This window comes from Rousettus aegyptiacus, unplaced genomic scaffold (assembly GCF_014176215.1).
Source record: "Rousettus aegyptiacus isolate mRouAeg1 unplaced genomic scaffold, mRouAeg1.p scaffold_m13_p_7, whole genome shotgun sequence".
Taxonomy (NCBI): domain Eukaryota; kingdom Metazoa; phylum Chordata; class Mammalia; order Chiroptera; family Pteropodidae; genus Rousettus; species Rousettus aegyptiacus.
This window is the reverse complement of record NW_023416310.1, coordinates 101,350,202-101,372,417: the sequence shown is the minus strand read 5'-3', so window position 1 is coordinate 101,372,417 and position 22,216 is coordinate 101,350,202. Positions and strand designations below refer to the sequence as shown.

At 52.2% G+C, this 22,216-nt stretch overlaps 1 protein-coding gene and 1 non-coding gene across 7 annotated transcripts in view; one reads left to right on the top strand and one right to left on the bottom strand.

The window, feature by feature from the left end:
• The window catches only part of JADE2 (jade family PHD finger 2), a 49,148-nt gene that overhangs the window by 2,498 nt on the left and 24,434 nt on the right, over positions 1-22,216 (top strand). For 5 of the 6 annotated variants that reach the window (XM_016137665.2, XM_016137661.2, XM_016137662.2 and 2 more), the window contains exons 2-4: positions 8,033-8,090; positions 10,019-10,107; positions 20,114-20,271. In XM_016137665.2, coding sequence (XP_015993151.1) covers positions 8,033-8,090; positions 10,019-10,107; positions 20,114-20,271 — 305 coding nt within the window. Of the gene's footprint in view, positions 1-1,073; positions 6,695-8,032; positions 8,091-10,018; positions 10,108-20,113; positions 20,272-22,216 lie in introns of those variants that run through there. The other variant, XM_016137666.2, reaches the window with a different exon arrangement.
• Positions 18,703-18,806, bottom strand: LOC118605847. Its single transcript, XR_004952255.1, has one exon. It is a non-coding gene; the product is annotated as a U6 spliceosomal RNA (small nuclear RNA).

The following is a 22,216-nucleotide window of genomic DNA, read 5'->3' as shown; positions in this document are numbered from 1 at the left end:
CGGGGGAGGTGCGGGCTGGGGTCGGGGGCTGCTCCCCCTTCCAGGGCTGCGCGGGAGTCCAGCGGGGGAGAAGCGCTGAGAGAGTGGAAATATACCGGCGGCGGCCGGAGCGGCGGGTGCGCGCCCGCGGGGCGACGGCAGGGGGCGTGGCCCTTGTTTACCTTCTCCCAACTCAGCGGGTTCGCGTCCCGCTCCGGGGATGGTTCTGCAGTCCCCGGCCCTCCTCCTCCGCCCTTGCGCCCTGGGTGGTACCGGGAGGACGTAGACAAGTGGCGACCCCAGCTTGGGACTTACACACCTGACCCCCAAATGAGTGACACTGCAGCCCCCGCCCCCACCAAACGCCGCTGCAGTCCCTCTCCCGGATCCCCGGCCCGGCCCCGCCCCCGGCAGTGGCATCTTCCCGGCCTCACCTCCTTCCTCCCTCTTCCTCCTTCTCTCCCTCCCTCCTTCCCACCCACTCGCCTGCGCCTGCGGAGCGGCTCCCGCCTGCCTCCTCCCCGCCTGTGTGCAGACTTGTGGCTCCCTCTGGTCCCTTCCCGCCTATCCCTGGGCCCTGAGACACCCTCTTCTCCAGGCCAAGGAATGAGAGGGGTTAGCTTGGCAATCAGAAGATGTTATGTCAGAAGATGGGGATGCCTGCGAGACAGGCAGGAAGGCTTCACTGTAGCTTCCAGAGGCCCAGGACCCCCCCTCCCCCACGAACCCTGTTCCCCAGCACACACAGCTGCTCACTCCTCGAGGCGCTCGGCCGCCCTTACCCGCATCACCTAACCCCCTTCCCCCACCCTGGGCGTCTAGTCCACCTCCCGGCACCGCCCCCGGTCCGAACCGCCTCTTGCCCTTCCTTCGCCTGGGCCGGAGCCCCCCGCAGCCACCTCCGGCTCCTCCTCCCGGCTCCTGCGGTCGGAATCACGCCGGCGCGCCTCCAGCTTGCCGTCCCGCGGACTACCTCCAGGGGCAGGCTGGAGGCGTGTGCCACCAACTCCCGCCCCCGCCCCCCCACCCCCCATCTCCAGCCCAATCTCCTTAGCCTCTGCTGCCCGCCCGGGCACTTGACTTTTTTTTTTTTTTTTTTACAACCTTCGCCACAAGTCTCGTGCCCAGGGCTGGTGGGGGCGGGAAGGGCCATGTTTCTCTTTGCCGGGTGCCAAGGGCAGGCTGCAGCTGGCAACTCGGTCTGCAGATTTGCAAACCTAGCCTTTGCACTTAGCAACAACCCCTGCTCTTTTACTGCAGGATTCCGAGACAAAGTTTCATCCAGGGGCTGAGTTGCAGGGGGTCATCAGGACGCATCCTGTTTGCATTCTGCATTGCTAAAAGGGATGGGGAGGGGCTGAGTGGGCACGGCTGACCTGCTGCCTTGCCTTTGTTGGAGGGAGAGGAGCCCTGAGCTTTGAGCCCAGACAGGCTGTCAGGAGGTCTCCTTTACGGTTCTGTTTGCAGACTGTGTCCTGGGCCCTGGTGGTAGTAGGGACGTCTGGCCCCTCCTCCCAGGGTGGCATTAACTCCCTTTACTGGTAAAATTCCCAGTAGGACATTTGGCAAAAGGGCCGGGCAGGGAGCTGCCAACCGGGTCTGGCCCTGTTTCCTGGGCTCCCAGGGTGCTGGCTTCTCCCCTACCCTGACTTCCTCTCTCACCTTATGGCCCCAAGCGAACGCACCATCCCTCCTGTCCCATCTTCCTGGAGCGGGTTGGAACTCGCAGAACCATCTAACAAGCAGAGGAGGGAAATAACAACAGAATAACTGTAAGGGGAAGGAATGAGTAATAAAGCCTACCCAGGCAGGGAGGAGGGCTTTCATGTTTAAGAGATGCTATTTGCTTTTTAGGTCACAGGCTGCAAAAACAGGCTTTGATCCGAAGTGGGCGAATAATTTATTGAGAAAGTTTGCATGGTAGAAAAAAAAGGGATGTTTGTTTGATCTGGAGCCCTCTCAGTTGTCCCAAGTGCTGTTGGCTGTTGTTTAGAGTGGAAAAGCATTTGGTTCCACAGCAAATGCTTCACAGAGGGAAGTCCTCGCCCCAGGCAGCAGGACTTGAAGTGAATGTTGGATTTGAAACTATTTGGCCAAGGGTCTCCCCAACACTTTTGGAGATGAAGTGTTTAAGGATTAAAGTTATTTGGGCTCAGGATGCAGCAAATGTTTCCAGAACATTTCCCATCCAACATGCTTTTCCTTTTCCTAAATTGCCTGGCTAAACGGCCAGTAATACTAATCCAAGAGGCTGTCAGAAATCTCCACTTAGCTTTCTTTCATTGACAGGTGAGGTGAGACTGCTGGTCCCCAGCCCTCAGGCGCACCCCAGAGTCTTGAGGTTAGGCTTTTGACACTGACTTCCATGTACTTGAAGCTGGGGGCAGGGTGTTGTGGTTAATGAGGAGGTAGTTGTCCTCTACCCAAGATCCAGGTCAGAGGCTTCCAGTCCAAATTCTTCACAGCGCATGCAGCAGGCTCTTTGTGGGCTTCAAGTTCTCCCTTTAGATTGTCCTCCACACAGAATCCTTACCGTGTGCTCAAAGCTTAGGAACCTAGGAAGGTTCTCAGACAACCCACAGGAATCTAGAGTGCCCCAGCCACACCTGAGTTGTAGGCCTGTGCGCTGTAGCCCGATGGGGTGGGGTATGTTATCTGGAGCTGAGGTTTGGATGCTGGCTATGCAGTCCCCAGTTGTGACGGTTATCCTGTGTTTCAGTTTCTTCATCTACAAGTAGGGTTAATAACAGAACCTACTTCATGGTGGGTGTATGAATTAAGCTATATGGCACAAAGAAGATTAAACCCAAAGCCAGGCATGTGGTAGTAAGCACTTGATTAGTATAAGTCATTCTTACTGTTGTTATTAATGACCTGGAGAAGGCCCAAATGTAGCTTTGAACTTTGATCTCTCCCCTTTAGGCTAGGCCAAAGAGCTAGGAAGGGATCAAAAGGATCCTGCAGTTGCCAACGGGCAGCCATCTGTGGGAGCAAGCGGGCTGAGCTCCGCCATCTCTGAGGTGGAGAGTAGGGTGAGAGGTGCTGAAGGACAAAGTAGACAAAGCCCCTTTCGTTCTCCCAGGATCCCCTTGGTATGTTCCCAGGATTGAGTCTGGAGGGTGGATGTGGGCAGCATCTCCTAGGGGAGCTGGGGTGCACTCTGGGACACGCGGCATTGCAGGTGGGCAGTGATGGGTGTCAGGGGAGAGTTCAGGCTTCCCTGTGCTTGGAGAAGCAAGTTTGAGGATCTGTGTTTACAAAATCATTTTTGTAATGGCAATTATTGTCCCTGAGAAGGCATTAAAGTTAATGAGAGATAGGAAAGAGCGGGGCTCTGACCCCCGTTTAAAGCCATTTAAGAGTGTGCAGTTCTTGTTTTCTGAATGTCTGGCCTTCCCGACACAAGGAGGCTCTGAGGACAGGTTTTCCAGCCGAAATATCATTAAATTGTATTAGCATCTTATTACACACACGCCTTAGTGGTCTGCCTCAGACAGGGAGAGTTTTTGTTTCTCTTTGAAAGATTGTGTCTGGAATGGTAAATTGCCTGCTTGAAAGCTTCCCCCACCTCCTTTTTTTAAAGAGGAAGACGAAATCCTGCTGTGTATGGTGGCGGTCAGGGCAGGCCTGGTGGCCCCAAAGAGGAGAGTCCGGAGGCCAGGTTGGGGTGTTTTAACTGCCCAGGGAGCGGCTGTCGTAGCAGGCCTGAAAGGCCCACTGTTCCCAGGGTCAGCTGGAAGGGCGTTAATGGAGGCCCAGGGTGTTTATTTGAGTTTATTTGCAGAGAGGTCTTTAAAGGGGGCTGGCATTGGGCATTGGTGTTTCAAGTCCAGATCCGAGGCCCCCACTAAGACCAATGACTAGCGCTGCCAAGAAAACATCTGCCACCAAATTGCTGCCCTATTACTGAGTTGACATTGATCATTAGCCAGGAGCCCAACCAAATAAAGCCTCTTGGAAAATGTGTGAGGTTAAGATGGGGAAGGGGGCTGTGAAAACAGGATGAAATCTTGGGCTGGGGTGTTTGTTCCTGCCAAGCTACAGGCAGGCCAGCTGGGCTGTGTGGTCTCCACGCCTCTAGAGGGAGGGGACAAGAATACACTCGCTATTATGTGCTGGGTACAAGGTGAGGAGGGCCACTGGGGCTCCAACAGGGATCCAGACAGACTTACTCTCATGGAACTTACATTCTGGAGGAGAAGGACATTCAACAAGTAGATGAACAAACACAAATTATGATGGATGCTGTGAAGACGTTGCATAACGGGGTGGTGAGCTTTCTGTAGATGAGGCACTCGGCATAGACCTCTGGCATTTAAACTGAAAGATAAAATGTTAGACATGCATAGACTGTGTCAACCATTATAGGCAGAGAGCACAGCCTGTGCATAGATCTTGAGGCATGGGTTATTAGGCTTTTTGCAGGAAACGAAAGGGGGCCTGTGTGGCTGGAAAGCGCTGGGGAAGGGGTAGTGGTCCATATGGACTTGTTGAGGTAGGCAAGGGCCAGATCATGTAGGGTCTTGTGATCAGGAGCTTGAGGTTTTGTCCTTTGTCCAGTAGGGAAGCCTTTAAGAGATTTTAAACAGGGGCATGACATGATCTGATTTATGCTTTTTAAAGATAATTCTGGATGCTGTGTGGATCCTGGATTATGGGAGAACGGTAGTAGAAGCTGGGCGATAAATGAGGAGTCAGGCAAGACGAGACTGCCTTGGACTAGTGTGTATAAGTAGAAATGGAGTAAAGGTGGTGGACTCATGGTGTTTTCTGGAGAGGGAGCCCACTGGACTTGCCAAGGGTTGGCTGTGGGGTAGATAGAGAAAGCACAGAGAGGCCGTAGGCTGCTGCTGCATTGAGGGGACCCTACGATACCCACACTGTAAAGGAGAGCTTCCTGTGTGTTTCCATGCTGGGGGGATGGTGTGGGAGGTGGAAATGGAAGGAAAAGTGGACCCTTTCTTTCGTAGAGTCTCCTTTGTAGGACAGGTTTCAGGAGCACTTTCTGTCCCCAAAAGCAAGTGCCTTGTGCTACTAAGGGATTCTTCCAGAACAGATCTTGCTTTGGGAGAGGTTAGAGGGGCCAGGGGAGAGGGAAAACCCAAAGGCTAAGATCAAGTCCCCATCTGCGTTTGCAGCCCTGGATTTCAGCTCTAGTGGAGTCCTCCCTGTCCCCCTTGCTGTGGAGAGGGGTGTTCGTGGGGTGAAGGGTGGTCCCACAAGAAAGCCCAGGCATCATCTGGGCCTCCATTAGCCACTGATAGTGGAGGCTCACTGGAGGCAGGGAGGCCCTTAGAATAGACTTGGTTCAAAGGAAAGAAGATTCACTCACAAAACAGTGGCTTCCTTCTGAAGCCTAGTTATTATTCTAATTAAGCCACCACAAAATCTGTTCTCTTAATAACACGCTGCCTGGGAGGACTCTGCGTCATTTCATGGAGGGCAGGTTGGACAGGGAGCTGGCTGAGGGTAGGGTGCAGGTCTGCATGCTGGCTGATCGCTGGTCCTGGGCAGCAGGAAAGAGCATTATGAGACAGGTGGTAGCAGTCCGGGGTCCTGTTATAGAGGCCCTTCCTTACTGCACAGAGTCACAGCTCCCTCTGAGGAGCGCTTCAGGTAGGTGCTGGTAGAAAGACTCACCACCTGGCCCAAAGGTATTAACTGGCACCTATGTGGAGAGCAAACCACTGGGCTAAGGGCTTTACGTTGCTCTCATTTATTCTCACCAGCTGATTCTGGCCCATAGATGTGTTTAGTTTGGCCCTCTCAAAGTGTTTTAAAAATTCTGAGTCATTTGCCAACATTTTAAGTTCAGGAGATTTATGTAAAAATTCAGGTCCAGTTGGCTTTCTCTGGGAGGTGTGTCTTTTCTGTGGTCTCTGACCTAGTGAGGGGTGGAGCTAGGCTTTGAAGCCAGTACCACTGAATCTAGAGCTCCTGCTTTTATGCCTTGGGAGAGCCTGGCTTTGGGGTACCTGCTTTCCTGGAAATGAACAGAAATGCAGTTCCTGGATAGACCATTGCAGGAGAAAATAGCTGGGTGAATTTATAGTACCTCTCCCCTCCTACCCTACCTATGGCAGAGTTGGGTTGGCGAGATGTGGGCTACACTAAGGGTTCTGTTGAAGTCACCTTTGACAACCTCAGACCCCAGATGACCATGAGGATGGGCTGCTGTGGATAGTGGCGCATCATTGCCCCGTTTGTTCTAGGACCTGGGCCGCCGGCCTGATTGCATGCTGCTGCACAGTGGCAGGGAGGTCTAAAGGTCAAGAGTGTGGTCTCCTAAGTCAGATTTGCTACAAGCACTAGACTCGGGCAAGTCACTTAACCTCTCAGCTTCGTTTTTATCTGCAAAAGGGAAGCAACTGGTCACGCTCACCGGCATCAAAGTTCTCTTTGTTCTGAGGGTTTAATGAAGTCCCTGTGTACCAAGATGTCCTCCTCCCCTGCCACAATGAGTGCTTCACGATTTTAGCCCTTGTCGTTCCGGCCTCCCTGCCTGCCATCCATGCTGCTCACACCACCAGGAGTCCCTCTGTACCTCCACTCCCTCTGCAAAGCGCTTGTCCACGCACCTTCAGAGCTGGGCAACAAGCAGCCTCAATGAACCTTCCTGTCATCCTGATCCTGCTGTTGGGGAACACTGGGGTGGAGAGAAGCTCCTGGCTGATGTCAAGTCCAAGGCAGGCAGGACCTCCTGGTCAACTCAGAGGTCTGGATAGTCACACCTAATGCTCCCTGGTCTCTGCTGGGCTACAGTAGGAGAAGGGGAACCCCAGCCCTGGCATGGGCAGACTTGGGGTGGTGACACATGGCAGATAGGATCCCAGGCAGGGTGGGGAGCCTGGCTGGCCTGCAGCTGGGCTAGGCCAAAGGGCTTAATTTCTGTTGACACCGGCTTCTTGTCTTTTGCTATGGGTAGTGAGGCAGCCCAGGGTCCAGACTAATAGGAACATGGTGGAAAGCGCTCTGGGTCCCGAGCCCCAGATCTGTTCTCACATTAGGACTCAGCCCCTGACAAACTGCGAGACCCAGGGCATATTAACAAGCCCCTCCAAGTGGGGACAAGAGCAGGCTCTGCCACCCTGGACTCTGCAGGATTAGAGGAGCTAGTGGGTGGGAAAGCACTTCCAACAGGCAGGAGCTGACAAGGGCACAAAGGCAGCTCAGTGTGGGCTCAGGGATCAGGCCACGTGGATTCAAATCCCAGTTCAGCCAATTACGAGCAGGACAAGGCACTGAGTCTCCCCAGTAAGTGAAGCTAGTAGCTCACAACTCACCAGGTTGTTAGGAAACGGGAGACAGCGGAGATGGTATGGGTGGAGGAAGAAGTTCAGCGTGGGAGAGCTGCCCTGCTTACCTTAAAGTTAAATACTGCAGTCAAGATAAAGTGGGTTTGTAGTATTCTCTGGAGAAGGGCACTGGGAGAGGGAGGGCGCCCAGCCGAGACCCAGTATCCCTGGGCCTGGTCTGTCTATGGGACCCAGCTTGGAGCCTCCCTGCCCCCACCCTATTTCCACACTCTTCTAGCCACTCCTTTCAACATGTGTCCTCAGTGCTATTCTTGCTGGTTTGTCTTTTAAACTAGATAGCGTGGTCCTACTGGAAAAATCAATCTGTTTCCTCTGTCTTCCCCACCTCAGGCACCCAGCAGGGCACCCATTGCAACTCAGTGGGTGGGAGTGGATTCTCTGATGGGCCTGAGTTTCCTCAAGTGGAAGCTGGGGCTGGCCAGTCCTAGTTACTGTTCAGTCTGGGTATTTGACCCCCCCACCCTGCTGCCCTCCCTCTCTGTCTTAGGCTCCTGCTCCTCTGAGACTCTGGGCTCAGGAGATGGGAGATGCAGCCTCCTCTCCTCCGACCCCTTTCCTCCCTAGGGTGGGTGGAGAGGGGATGGGGCTGGCTGAGGAGAAGCCTGGGGCAGGGCCTTCCTTGTTCTCATTCTTCTGCTTCAGCCAGGTGTTGGGGGGGTAGGTACTGGTGATTTTATGAGAGAGTGAAGATTTCCCATACCGCCTGTGAGTATAATGGGACCTGCCTTTTGTTGCAGATGGAAGAGAAGAGGCGAAAATATTCCATCAGCAGCGACAACTCTGACACCACTGACAGTAAGGCTTTCCATTTGGGGTTCCTACAGGGAAAGCATTTGAGTCATTACTGGGCCCTCGGGCCCAGAATGGGGAAGGCTGCGCCATGGTCTCCGTGTTGACAAAAGCATGAACTAGATCAGATCCCTCTGCTCCTGAGAGAGTCCCCACACCACCCTGGCCTCCAGGGCCTTGCTGTCCTCCTTACTTTACTCCCTCTTTCCCTCCAGGTCTCAGATCCCCTCTGAGCCTTTACATGTGTGGCTCCTAGGCTCCTGTCCTTGTGGCCCTACTGTTGTGTCAGAGCCCTATAGGACGTCTCTCCCCAACCAATAGAAAATCTGTCACTATTGTAATTACTTGATAAGTATCATTCCTAACCACTGGTAAGCTCCTTGATAGAAGCGTATGTCTTACTCACTGCCTCATCCCCAGCCAGATCAGGCACATAATAGGTATTCAGTAAATATTTGCCGAAGATATTGGTGTCGGCCCTTCATGGGATCTTGGTAATAGAATCTCAGAGGTAGACTTATGTATGGGCTGGGGGTGTCATTTGGATGTCTGGGGGGCGGGGGCATTGTCAAGGAGGAAATGGAGTTTAGAGAGCCTTTTCTAAGAGCTTTTCTCTAGTAGCAGGAGGCAGCTCTTCTCAGCTGCCCCAGGAACCTGGGCCTGTATCAGCTAGTTGGAGTAAGGAGTTCCATTCTGCCCTGTGGGAGAGACACACTGCCAGGAGTATCCCTCCTCATTCATGGTGTATCCCGGCGGAAGCCCAGGCTATGGAAGAGGCCTTATTGCCAGGGAAGCTGGGCCTGGAGTCCCGCAACTCTAGACCTTGGTTTGTTCACATATGTGGTGAGCACCTGGGATTAGGGAGATCTCCGAGGCCTCCTAGAGCTCCCAGAGTTTTGGAACCCAACCCCCAGAACTTGAGGCAAATGCAGATCCCAGTCCCTTCTCCTCCAGGTCTCATGTGTGTCCTTTGGGGTCTGTTTGCTTCGCTTGGCTCTGGTGTCTAACCTGGCCAGTCAGTCCTTCCTGCCTGCGGCAAGAGATCACAGCGTCCGGGCTCTGTGGCTACAACCACACTGCCTGTGGCCTGGCTCAGCAGAGCCAAAAAGAACCGCATCCTCTACTTCTAACTTTATTACAGGCAAAGGAACCCTTGAGGGCGGAGCACCTGCAGCGGTGGGTGTCTGGGCAGCTGAGCCCTGTAGCTGCCTCAGAGTTGGCCCAGGCTGTAGCATGCTCCGTCCCCACCTTTCCTCCACTGTGCCCACCTCTGGCTGCTGCTCCTTTGTTCCATAGGGCTGGAAGCCACAGCCTTGTTGCCCAGTAAGGGCTTAGACCCTCATAATAATTGCTCATGTTTATTGAGGCAGCACTGTGTGCCAGGGACTATGCTAAGACTTTACAAGTATGATATCTAATTCTCATAGTAACTCTTTGAAGATAGTTATTCTTTTACCCCATTTTATAGAAGAGCAAACTGAGGCTCAGAGAGATTATGTCATTTGGCCAGGTGATGAGCGGTTAAGTGGCTGAGCCAGGGCTCAAGCCTGGTCCGTGGGTCTGCTTTAGAGCACTACTATTCGAACTGCCCTGTCCTATCTCTTTTTACCCACCTGGCATCACACCAGGGAGGAAGCACAGGACCAGAGAGGGCAAAGGACTTGTCATGGGTCACACAGGAAGCTAATGCTGAGTCCTAGTCACTGCCTTTTATTTTCCAAGCCCCTTCTAGTTGATGAGTGGAGGAGGCATCATGTCCTCACTCATCATTTGAAAGGCCTAGAGCAGGGACAGTCCACCAGGTGCTCACAGAAGTGTTCACCTCCTGAACAGTCAAACTAGAGCTTTCCTCACAGGCTTCCTATCCTTGGGCCGCAGGTAGATGGTGTTCCTGGCCTTGCAGGGGCTGCTAATGAGCTGTGTTCTCTCTGCAGGTCACACTACATCTGCCTCAAGATGCTCCAAACTGCCCAGCAACACCAAGTCGGGCTGGCCCCGGCAGAACGAAAAGAAGCCCTCAGAGGTGAGTAGTGACAAGTGTCCTGGAGGAAGATGAAGGAGAGTGGGGAGGTGACAGGAGCAGAGACCTGGGGCGAATGAGGGAGACTGAGCCTTGCAGATGTGTGGGGGAAGGGCACTCCTGCAAAGGGCACAGTCACTGCCAAGCGAGGCCGGTGTGGCTAAGTGGAATCGATGGGCGGGGACAGGGGACGTCAGCTCTCTTAGCCTCGTTGGTTGCTGTAACGATGTCCTATTGACCTGGACTAGAAGAGTCTTTCCAGGATTATAAGTAGGATAATGACATAGTCTGATGTTCTAATGAAAGATCCCAGTGGCTACTGTGAGGAGAAGACAGGCATATGGGGGATAAGGGCAGAAGCAGGAAAGATTCTTTTGCAGTTGATAAGGAATCAAACGGTGGTGGCTTAGAGCTTGGTGGAGACAGTGCAATAAGAAGCAGTGGCATGTGATACACTTTACAGGCTGAGCCGTGGGGTGACAGGATTGCTGATGTAGGGGTGAAGGATGGGGTCCTCAGAGTCACCCAGTTGTCTGCTCGTTATTGTGCCTAGTTCACATGTGCATGCATTTTAAGCCTTTCTTGCCTTGACCTGGGATGTCTCCTGTGGTAGGTAGAGGTGTTTGGCTCCTGGAGCTGTGGAGAAGAGCATTGTGGGTGGGCCAATGAATGGACGTTGGCGTCCAGCTTCCCGCAGCCTCTGAAAAAATGACACCCTAGGGTCTCATTGCTCCCTCTTAGGTCTTCAGCGCCTTTCCCTGAGCACAGATGAGGCTGTAAGAGCATTGAATATCCAAGAAGGGGGATTTGAATCTAGACCTCCAGAGAAACATTGCTCTGCAGCCTGCTGGGTAGCCAGGCATTGGGCTGGACACTTCGGTATTTTAATTCTTAAAAGTGGCCCAGAATCCTCAGTCCTGCTACAATAAGCGAACGGGGATCCCAGGGTTATATAGCCAAGACCTGAAGATTTGGGGGCCAACAGTGCCCAGGGTGGGAAGGTCCAGAGTTGTTGGGCTGAGCCCTTGGCTTGGGGTAGGGGAGGGTCCTTGTGTTCTCAGTCTGGGGCTCTCTCCTCTCCCTGCCCTCACCACAGGGGCAATCTTGGTGCTGCTGTCATTAGCCAGACCCTAGGGGTTCTTCCACAGAATTCTGCATTTGAAAAAGGATTCTCCGCCTCCTCCAGGAGGTGGCTGAGCCTAAGACTCTTCCTTTGTGGAGGGCAGGGAACCTTTTAAGACCTGATGCCTCCTACCCCATCCCCCAACCTCTGTTGTCCTCCCTTGCGCCTTGGAGGAGGGGTGGAGATGGAAGATGTCCCCAGGAATGCAGTTAGGACTGGAACGGAAGCTGGAAGCTGGGCATAGGAGGCTCTTGGTGCCCTTCTGGACTAGCCCTGCTCAGTGGGATATGCCCAGGCGCACTGGGAAGTAGGAGGTGCTAGCAGCCCCTGGGACCACCCCTCCACCCCGCCATGACCCCTCTCCTTTCCCACCCACCCCCATCTTGAGACTCATAGGGACTCCCCAATTGTTGCGGTTGAATTAGTAAAACAATAACCACCTTTATGTGTCTTCTTGGTCTTGGGAGGCAGCGATTGTTCTGCCGATTTTGGAAAAGAGGAACTTGCCCTCTGCTTTTTGTGGTTATTCAGGTTGGAGAAAGGTGGAGAAGCTCTGGGAGCTTCTGGGGCCTGGCATCTTGCCCCTGATTCCCCCTGCTCTGATCTCTGAAAGCACCTGTGGGGGGAGGGGCAGAGATCCCAGGGGCCGGGCTACCATCTACACCCGGGATTGGCTGGGGCCTGGGAGGAAACAGGTGTTAGCAAAGGCCTGGGGGAAAGATTGATTTGCATGGGGCTGAAAATTCCCCTGCCTCTTGGGTTTTCCAGCTCAGAGCCTTTGAACCTTTCCCCACCTAAAAATAGAATCAAGCCATTGTAAGGGTGTAGGTGCCCAGGGGACTGAGCTATGCATGGCTCTGGGTTCCAGCACTGGAGCCTCTCAGGAGGCTATGAGGTCTGACTGGGGACACCCGCCCTCAAGTCCTGGGCTGCAGAAGTGCTGAGGAAGTCTTCCCCGCCTTGAACTGTCGCCAAGGACAAGCCTTTCCTCCCATAGCAGGCTGGAGAGCAGCCTGCGAGGTTTCCCTTGTCCCCTAAGTGAGGAGGCTGAGCCATAGCCACCATAAATTCCAAGCTATCGTGGGGCAGAGGAAACCGTCAATGAAAGCTTCCAAATTATTTGGCTCTAAGAAGGCTGAGATGAAAGCGAGGATTTGGCGCCAGAGAGAACGTTTGCACTAAATCTCGCTGGGCTCTTCCTTTCTCTTTCTGTGAATGAGTTGGAGAGAAGGGCCTTTCTAGTCTGCTGGGCCTGGAGGCTCAGGGCTTTGGAACCCCTGACGTGAGGGGATCTGGGAGCCCCATCTGCCCTGTCCCTCCCTCCGTCCCCCCACCGCAGTAAGAAGCCTGTGGGGTGTTTGTCAGGCTGGTCACACAGTCTGCTCCATTCTGGCCCAAGTTCCCAGCCAGGATGTTTGCAAATTGATTTAAGTGGTGCAGGAGGCTCCTCCCTGGTGGCTACATGGTCCACTTGTCTTCTCATCTCTAAATGTGGATAGCGATGGGGTGAGGGGCTTGCGGCCCAGGAGTACTTAGTAGCAACGCTAGCACATAGTGAAGCCAGCAGCTTTGGAAAGAGCCGGGGTTGGGTTTAGGACTGCCTCTGTGATGACCTACCAAGGCCCGTCCTTCCCAGGGCATGCTGAGGGTGCCAATCCAGGGACACCCTCTGCACCAGAGTGTAGCGCCCCCCGGGGCAGAAAAAAGTGTTCCAACCATGAGTCAGGACCCTGGACAGGGCCGAGGCCCTGAAACCCAGCTTCTCTTCAAGCCCTTAACCAGTGGGTGGCCTTCCTCAGCTAGAGTGAAAAAAGAGTGTGAGCCTCAGTGTTGGAGGCTGAAGGGACAGGCCCTAGGAGTCCTGGGAGGCTGGGTTAGGATTCTTGGTGGAAATACACCAAGATTGGCCCTAGGATCCTCTTTGGCAGTGGAGGGTAAGTAGGGCTGATCCCAAAGACACAGGCTGTTGTCTTCTGCTCTGCCTGCAGTATCCCAACAGAGCTGAGATCTGTTCCCTGGGCTTAAATTCTGAAGGAGGGAAAGGGATTAGCCTGCCCTGGGGAGGTTTTAGTAGAAAAACTGTGCTGAGGCCTTGGGCTTTGGTCTGGCCTATCTCACCAAGTGGCATAATTGTTATTGGTGCTTCAGACTTTGTGGGTCATATCTCTGTGAATCTGATGGAGATCACAGATCCCCATCCTATCTCACCTGCAGGAATTGTGACTTAAATGTTTCAGAGTGGGGCCCTAGTACCTGTACTTTTGAAAAACACTCCTGCTGGAAGCCAGGGTTAAATGCTACCATAGACCTTTCTTAATTTGCTCAGGCAGGAGTTCCTGGCTTGGGTCTCCTTGGGAGATCCTGAATTTGAGGTGCTTTTTAGCCTGATTCAGTGACCCTAAGGAAAGACAGTGTGTGGGTAGGGGCAGCCCCCCAGCTCATCCCCAACCTCCCCACCCTCACAGCAGCTTGGGGGACTGAGAGATTTCTGCCAAGCCCTCACCCTGGCAGGCCAGATAAGGAAGAGCCCTGGAGGCTGCCGGTTGAGGCTGTGTCTTCCTCAGGCCAGGCAGAGAAGCAGGTGGGGAGGGCAAGCCAACCCTAGGGGATTCCCCCAGGCACGCTGTCTTGAAATGGAAAGCTGTGTTTTTAAGAAGTCAGCCAGTGGGCAGAGATGTGGGTCTTCAGGACCCAAGAGCTACTGAGCAAACTCAGCAAGCACTGGAGGGTACCCGATAGGCCCTGCCTGGTCCTAGGGGGACAGAAAATGCAGGTCCTGTCCCCAGGGAGCTTGTCCTCTGGCTGCGGCAGGATGCAGGTGCTACATAGGAAAGTGTTCGTTATTAGAGGTGCAGCCAACTTTGCCACTGAGGAGATCTGTGACCTTGGACTGGACAAGTGACTGTTTCTCTCTGAACCTCAGAGTCATCATCTGTAGAGACCTACCCTGCACCCTGTCATGGAGTTTCTGTTCTGTAATGTAACTCTCCTTTGCTGAGGCCGGTCGAGGCGGGGGGTGGGGAGGCGATCCTCGACTGAGCAGAAGTGAAGCTGGCCTCCCTGGGACAGAAGCCTGATGGTCCCAGAACAGGGTGGGTAGGAGTTGAGATCCTACTGTCAACTCTTATTTAGGCCTTGGTGACAAACTTATATATCCCTAGGTGAGGGAATAAAGCCTCCCTGCAGGTTCCGCAGGGTCCCTTGACCAGTGCTTAGCTTCTAGCCCCTGGGAACAGAGCCTGGGAGAAAGAGGTGATCCTTGTGGATAGCCTTTGTCAACAGTGGGGTGTCCCCAGGACCCAGTGCTGGTGAAAGTTCCTACATAAGGTGGCTTCCCACCTAGAAAAGGCAGTGAGTGGAGAAGAATGAGGATGCAGTTCTTTGGCATGACCCCCTGCTTTTAAAAATCGGACCCTTCACCTTTGGTGAAGGCAGGGTGGCCAGATTGTGTTGGCGTACAAAACCATAGGATCAATAAGATGTGTTCCTGGAGCAGCAGAGGTATTATCCAGACATTTGATATAATCTTATTTACATTAAATACCATGATTGTGTATCTTGTAGTAAAATTCAAAATGCCCGCAAGCTTAAGAGAAAAAACAGGAGAATCTAAAAAAAAGGTTTTATGCTTGTCCCTGTGTTTTAGAGCCCTGTTTCTAGCCAGCAGCTCGTCTGCTACCCCAGAGCAGACGGGCAGTGACGGCAGAGCCCTTCCGTTGGGCGAAGCGCCTGCTTACTGAGCCTCCCGCTGCCTTCCTCTGGGTAGGGGGCAGAATCCACTTCTTGTATAGTGGAAACATTGCTGCTCCCGCCAGCTGGAAAGGCCTCCTGGCCTCTGGGACTTGTCTTGCAAAAGAAATGTGTGCAATAAATTCTCTTTAAGAGAGGAAGTGCTGTTATCCTTGTGAAAGAGAAAGAGATGGGTGTGTGTGTGTGTGTGTGTGTGTGTGTAGTGTCTGACCAAATGTGGTAGCTTGAGTGAGACTGGGCAGAGGGTGGCTTTTCTCAAGCCCTTCTCTGGTGTTTTATGCCTAATTTTAAGTAACTTTGCTTTTGGCTGAGATGCTCTTTATCAGGTTCCAGCCCAGGAAAGAGTTTTTTTTTTAAAAGAAGAAATAGCTGGGTGGTTTGCAGGTGGTATTGCAGTGGTTAAAGGACAATGCAGACCTCCAACAGTGGTTTAACCTCTCGGGGTCTCAGTTTCCACATCCGTAGGATGGGAGTAATATGAATGAAGTGAGGTTATATATAAGGCTAGTTTAGCACAGCACCTGGTAGGTCACAACAGGGCAATTACTTTTCACTATTGGCTATCATTTCTAATGAGATGAGTTGCTCAGAAAAAAAAAAGAAAATTGTGATCAAAACGAAGTATCTGGTAATAATTTCACTAGGCTTTTTCAGGACAGACCCTCAAACATCCTTTGGAGGACTTGGGGCAGGTGCCCCTCCTATCCTGGCATTAGGACTCCTCATATGGACAAAGGTCAAGGAGAGGCAGTCTTGGCCACAGCCATTTGGGACAGTGACCAAGACCAGTTCCTGAATTCCACCTGGAAGAATCTTCTGGACCTGTTCCCTGCCTCCATGTTTCCTGCTAGGCAGGACAGGAAGCTTCAGAGTTTAGTCATATCTCAGACAAATCCTGAGGTTTATTCATTTATTTATTCACTTGTTCTATAGGCATTTCTTGAGTACCTGTTGTGTGCCGGGCACTGTGATACAAACGGGATACACATGCAGTCTCTGCCTCTCTCAGCTTGATTATTAGAGGAGATGGATTTTAAACAAATAATTACACAAATAATCACATTTTGTAATTGTGATAAGTGCTGGAGCCTTTCTTGAAGTAACTAAACTCGGTGCCTCCTTGTCTGAAATACACTCATGATGCAGTAATTCACCCTTGAGGAAAAGAAGTGGAGCCTAAGGTCCTGGGATAAAATATTCAAATAATATCCTCAAAGCTTGTGGTCATAATAAGGACTATTAGCATAGCACAGTGAAAGTTACCTATTGCCATTCGCTTTTGGAGATCACATCAGACTCCAATGATACTTTCTGGCAGAGCTTGTTTTTGATTGTCTCTGGGAAAATAAGTGCAGAAAGCTAGATGGACTTTTTGATAGTTGTAGAGGGCAAGGCCATGAACTGTGTCCCTACGTCTGGGCAGCACAGGGTCTTCAGCTCCCTCTAGAGCTGCACTGGCACCCTGGCACTCAGATTGGTTATCAAATTAGAGTTTTAGACCTTTAAACATTTTTCATAGTGTTTGAAGAAGCTACAGTTAACATCTCCTAAGTAGCTCAGCAGAACTTGGTTGCTAGGCAACAGACCTTTAATGACAATTAGTCAATTTCTACCAAAAGAGAGAAAAATAGTAAACATTCACATTCTTAGAAAATTGCTTGTTTTCCAGCTTTCAGCTTTCTTGCCATGCCACGGCCTCCAGTTCATCAGTGTCTATTTTATTCTTTATTTAGTTTTCATAAATAATTCAAAAGTGTTCCAGGAGAATAATTGAGCCTTTTTTCAAGCCTAACCTCTGGCAACTCAAAACAAAAAGATGTTTAGGTTACAGCTGGGTTGCCATATTTGTGGACAGGCTTGTATGAATGGACAGAGGCTCCTGTAGAAGGTGCAGAGTACCAGCTGCCCAGCCGTAGCCCTGGGCAGCAACCCAGGAAGGTGGTGGCAGATCATGGAAGGCTTTTGAGTCTTTCAGCCTCTCTTAGCACCTAGCACGTGCCAGGCCTCATGTACACTGCTGGGCTCCAACATGCAGCGCAGCCAAATCTCACTGAGCTTACCTTCTTGTGGGGAGATGTGGCAAGAAACCAGGAGATTCCTATACCGGGGCTGTGGGAGTTCAGAGGAAGCCCAGAACCCAGCCTGTGATCGAGAAAGGCTTCCCAGCGCAGATGTGGGCTGAACCGAGACCTTAAGGATGAAATAGGCCAGCCCCGTTTTGGCGAGAGAGGAGAGTGTCTCAGCAGGGTCCTCTCCTGTGCTGTGTGCCAAGGGAGAAAAGTGCTCTGGATACTGTATCACGTGGACACAGGGCCTGGTAGGCCCCACAGCTCACCCTTCAGGCAGTTGCAGCTTGCAAAAGCCTCCATCTGATTTGCATATTCCAGCCCTTGGGGAAGCCACCTGATTTGACTTTAGGTTAACTCAGGGGCACTGGCAGTGAGCCCTGTGTCCATAGATAGGGGTAGGGGGCCTGTGAGACAGTGCTGGATGGCGCAGGAGTTGTCTTGGCCTGGGCTTCTTTGCTGCTTTCAACATGTGGGACCTTGTAATAGGCTGTTTAACTAACCTGAGTCCCAGGTTTAGCACCTACCTCACAGAGTCGTAATAAATTAATTCAAGAACAGCCCTTACACTGGCATCAGGCACAGGGCACTCTGTAAGCATAGGCCGGCAGCATTATGATGGTACTGCGCTTCCATGAGTCCTCTGGTGTCCAGTCTGCCACCTGTTCTCTGAGTGACCCAGGACAAAACTTGGAGCTCTCTTGGGACCAGACTCCTCTCTTCCTGACCAAGTTGAGCCTGGGATTCCTTCCTGCTCTGAGTTCTCAGTGCCAAGGCTGTTTCTAAGTCAGAGCCACCATTCCCCAGCTGGTCTGGCATGGCGCTCTCTTCTCTTGGACTCCAGCTTGGGCAGCAGCTTGGTCCTTAGGCTTCAAGCCCTGCAGACCAGAGACTGTGTTGCTCTGTTCAGGTGCATGTGCTTGGGGTTTCAGCTCTGGGTATATCCACGAGTTGTGTCACCCTGTTAGTAATGGGGATTCAAAAAGCACCACTGAGAGCCAGCAGGGGGCCTCAGACTATTCAGATAATTTCTCAGAGAGGCCCATTCATTCATTCATTCATTCACCAGTCACTGTTTACTGAGTACCTACTATGTTCCTGGCACTGAGAATGTATCAGAGTACAGGACAGGTGGGTGTGGCAGGAGAATGATGAGAAACCAGCGACATCTTCGCAAGTGAGAGTGCCAGGAAGTAAGGGCAGGATGATGGGCTGGAAAGTGGCCCTGTTGGGTAGTCAGTGCTCCCTGAATCAGGGTGATCAGAGAAGGAATCCTGGAGGAGGTGCTGCTTAAACAACAGCCTGTGGCATCAGAGCAGCAGGGTTTGGCTGTCATTCCCCTTTGCTTGCCTGGGTCGAAAGAACTGCAAGGCGATGATGAGTCCACTGTGGGTTCTGTTCATCCACCGGGTCCTGTACTAGGGCCCAGAGGGAAGTAAGGCCCAGGCTGCAGCTGGGAAAGGCCCTGAAAAAAGTACCGAGAGTGCCCAAGTTTGTGTTCTGGTATCAGCCAGCGTACTGCTTGCTAATAAGATATGCAAATTATCAGGGCTATAAAATCTTTGCCACATTCCATCTTCTGTTTAATTAACATTTAATCGTAATCTCATAAATTTTTTTTTCACACTGGCATCCTAATTAAACGTTAGAGTGTTAGTCTTTTTTACGGAATGCGCCACGAATTTGCGTGTCATCCTTGCACAAGGGCCATGCTAATCTCTCTATCGTTCCAGTTTTAGTACATGTGCTGCCAAAGTGAGCACCAGGGTGTTGGTCTTAACAATTAAAATATATTGGAAAAATGGAGTCTTCAAGAAACTCGACCTTTTTCAAGCCAGGGCGCTCTAGCTAGACGCAGGCATTAATTAGGTTTCTGCAAGCTGCTGCCTCGAACCCCCTTGGTGCCCCCATTTCAGTTGTTTCCTTGCTGTTATGGCCCTAGATTTGAATGAGACACACACAGCCAGTGAGATAGGCGCTGATCAGGCTGAGGTTACTGTAAATGGGTTTGTTACGAGCCTCCGGAAGGCCAGCAGATGCTGACTTTTCCTGGAGAGGGTCCAGGACTTGGAGTTTGGTGTGAGGCCCAGGGGACTGACTCCTTGAAGTGGTTTCTCTTGTCTCGGTGATGCAAATTCTCCTTTAACTTGTGACTCTCGTGTGATGATCACTGGGAAAGTCAGGACCTAAGCAAGTCACATAGTCGAACTGCCACCAAGTCCTGCAGCAGCCTTTGCTGGGAGGTCACAGCGAGGTCAGGCAGGAGGGGCACTGCCGGCGCTGCTGGGGCTGGGCTTGGAGATTATTTTGCAGTGGAGAGGAAGCAACAGACAGAATTTTGAGAAGAGCAGTTTCCCCTGAGTGACCAGAAGAAAAATCTGAGTGTGAGGGTGTAGCCGCTTATGGCCTGTCTCTGAGGGAACTCAGATGGACTTGACTGAGAAGGATTCAGCCTCATCTTCCTCCTACCTTATCACACACACAGGATGCAACTGTGGAGCTTCTGCTGGGCGGAGCACGTGGTATCCTTGTTCTTGAGGGACCGAGGAGACCCTGACCAACGGAAGGTCTTTAGGCTGCCACAAACCCCAGCCTCTGCTCAGCTATTTGCATATGGTCCTGGCATTTCCTTTGCCTGGGATTGGTGGCCTGCGCTCTTAACACCTCCACTTGTGCCTATGGTGCAACTGCAAGCATAATTTTAAACCTTCAGCTGAAAAACCCTGAACAGTTTCTTAATGACAGTATAATGCTCACACAGGCCTTTCTTCCATATGATTTTTCCTCTTTTTTAAAAATTTTGATTTGTTTTTTGCCTTTCCCAGTGTTTTTTCTTCTGTCTGAGGTCTATTCACATTCATCACTCAATTCTTGTCCTTTAATACTTCAGAACACATTCAACACATTTATTGAGCATCTTGCTGGCTTCAGAGAAGATGCATTATTGTACGTAGTACATTTGTGTCGCCTTCTGACTTAAGAGTTGCGTTTGCCTCTTCCTCCTCTGTCCTGTGGAGCAGACCACCCAGAAGCAGTCTGAAACCACTCTCTCCACCCTTGTTCCCACCAGGTTTTCCGGACAGACTTGATCACAGCCATGAAGATCCCAGACTCGTACCAGCTCAGCCCGGATGACTATTACATCCTGGCGGACCCATGGCGACAGGAATGGGAGAAAGGCGTGCAAGTGCCCGCTGGGGCAGAGGCCATTCCAGAGCCTGTGGTGAGGTGAGCCAGGCAGCCCAGGCCCAAGGGCCACAGGCAGCGGAGGAAGGGGAGACAAGGACCCAGCAAGGCACCTGCCAGTCCTGGGATTCCTCTCTAGCTCAACTCTGCTCTTAGATTCTTTTGGCCCGTAAACCATTGAAATGTTCCAGAAATACTGGTAGTTTACCTTTCAGTTTTGGAACCAGACAACCTGAGTTCGAATGGCCACTCACATTCAGTGTTACATCGAGTCAGAAATATAATCTCCCTGGGCCTCGATTTCCTTGTCTGTGAAACAGGAATGATGACAATAACACCTGCCTCTTACGGTGGTCAAGATAATGTAGAGAAATGATGCAGGAAAGGCACTTGGCACAGGGCCTGGCACACAAGGACTTGGTGAAAACTAGCCATGGATTAGCTTGATGACAGTCCAAACTGGGTCCCGCAGCACAGCTCATCAGGGATATTTCCAGGCTTTTAACTAGTCCTTAACACAGGGATAAACCATGCTTAAACCTTTTTAAGGAGGCCTGAATGGGAGACAGTTGTGTGCACCCAGTGGATGCTCAGGAAGCAGTTGCTGTGACCAGCATCTGAGGAGCCCCCTTGTCAGAGCTTGGTCAGGGCTGAGTCCTCGCTGGGCTTCATAGCCTTCTGGGCTTGTGGATCAGAGACCCCCTGGTGCTCTTGTCAGGAGGTGGCCCCATGGCCATGGACCTTGCCGCCAGCAGCAGAGTTCAGCCAAGTGTTGTTTTCTGCACCCTGGGAAACCCTCCAAGTCAGTCTTGGGGCAGAGGGACCTGCTGTTCTGGCCTTCCCCGCCCACCAGCCCTCCAGAGCTGGGCAGCTTGTGTTATTGGCAGACCCCTCCTGGCTTTCGCAGCCCCATGGCTGTCACTTAGGCCCTTTTGACCAGGCCTAGGGCAAAGGTCACAGCCGTCACCTCCCATGACATTGATGCTGTTGCTTCCTGGCAGCTGCACCCATGACTGGCTCACAGATACCCAGTGCCCGCTTGTTGCCAGACCTGTGCTGGGCATGGGATTACAGAAATGAAGCAGACTAATTCCTGCTCGGGTGCTCAGTGAGGATTGGGTGCTAGGCAGAGCTCATCCTCCTGTGGCTCCTGAGGGCTGAATGCCTACCAGCACTTGGCTGGGGCCTTTGGAGAACCAGGGAGCTCCAAGCCTCTCCAGAAAGGAGTACATGTGAGATTTGGAGAAAGAACTCATTTTCCACATAGGCTCCTGCCCAGGGCCAGGAACGTGGGTCAGGCTTCTAGCCAGTTTCACACCCTTACCTCTGCAGACTGAAGAACTGTTACTGCGCTCTTTGAGCCTGTTCCTTCCCCTGTCAAACGGGTCTGAGAACAGTACCTGCCTGGTGTGGTGGTACAGATGGAATGAGAAAACGCAGCCCAAGGGCTAGGGTGATGAGGGGGAGGGGCGGGCCACCAGCTGGGCAGAGAGGGGTGAGGCCCGATTAAGCTTAGCCTAGCAGCCTGTCCTTTCTCCTTGATGTCAGTGTCAGGGGGTTCCAGAAACATCCGCTGGCCTGGGTAATTAATTGCAGATGCTTCCACACCAGTAGCTTGGCTTCGGTCTGCCTGCCCAGTGCTTTATCTGTTGACATCAAGAGCAGCAGAGCACGTGTTCAGACAGCTCTGGATCTACTAGGTGTGTTCCCCACATACACACAGCTGCTTTAAGTTGACAGGAACCAGGCACTCCTGGCCTGTCCATGCTCTCTCAGGATAGACTGGGGATGGAGGGGAGGAGGTGTTCCCTTGGTGAGTTTTCCATGCCCCGTGTTCCCCTGTTTCCCTCCCACGCGGTGCCTCCATTTTCCCGAGTGCCTCCTACTGCATGGCCCCCATCTGGAAGCCAGCATGTCAGCCTCTGCGGTCAGTGTTGTTACAGGAACGCTCTTCCTGACAACTTACTGTGCTGACCCTGTTAGGTTC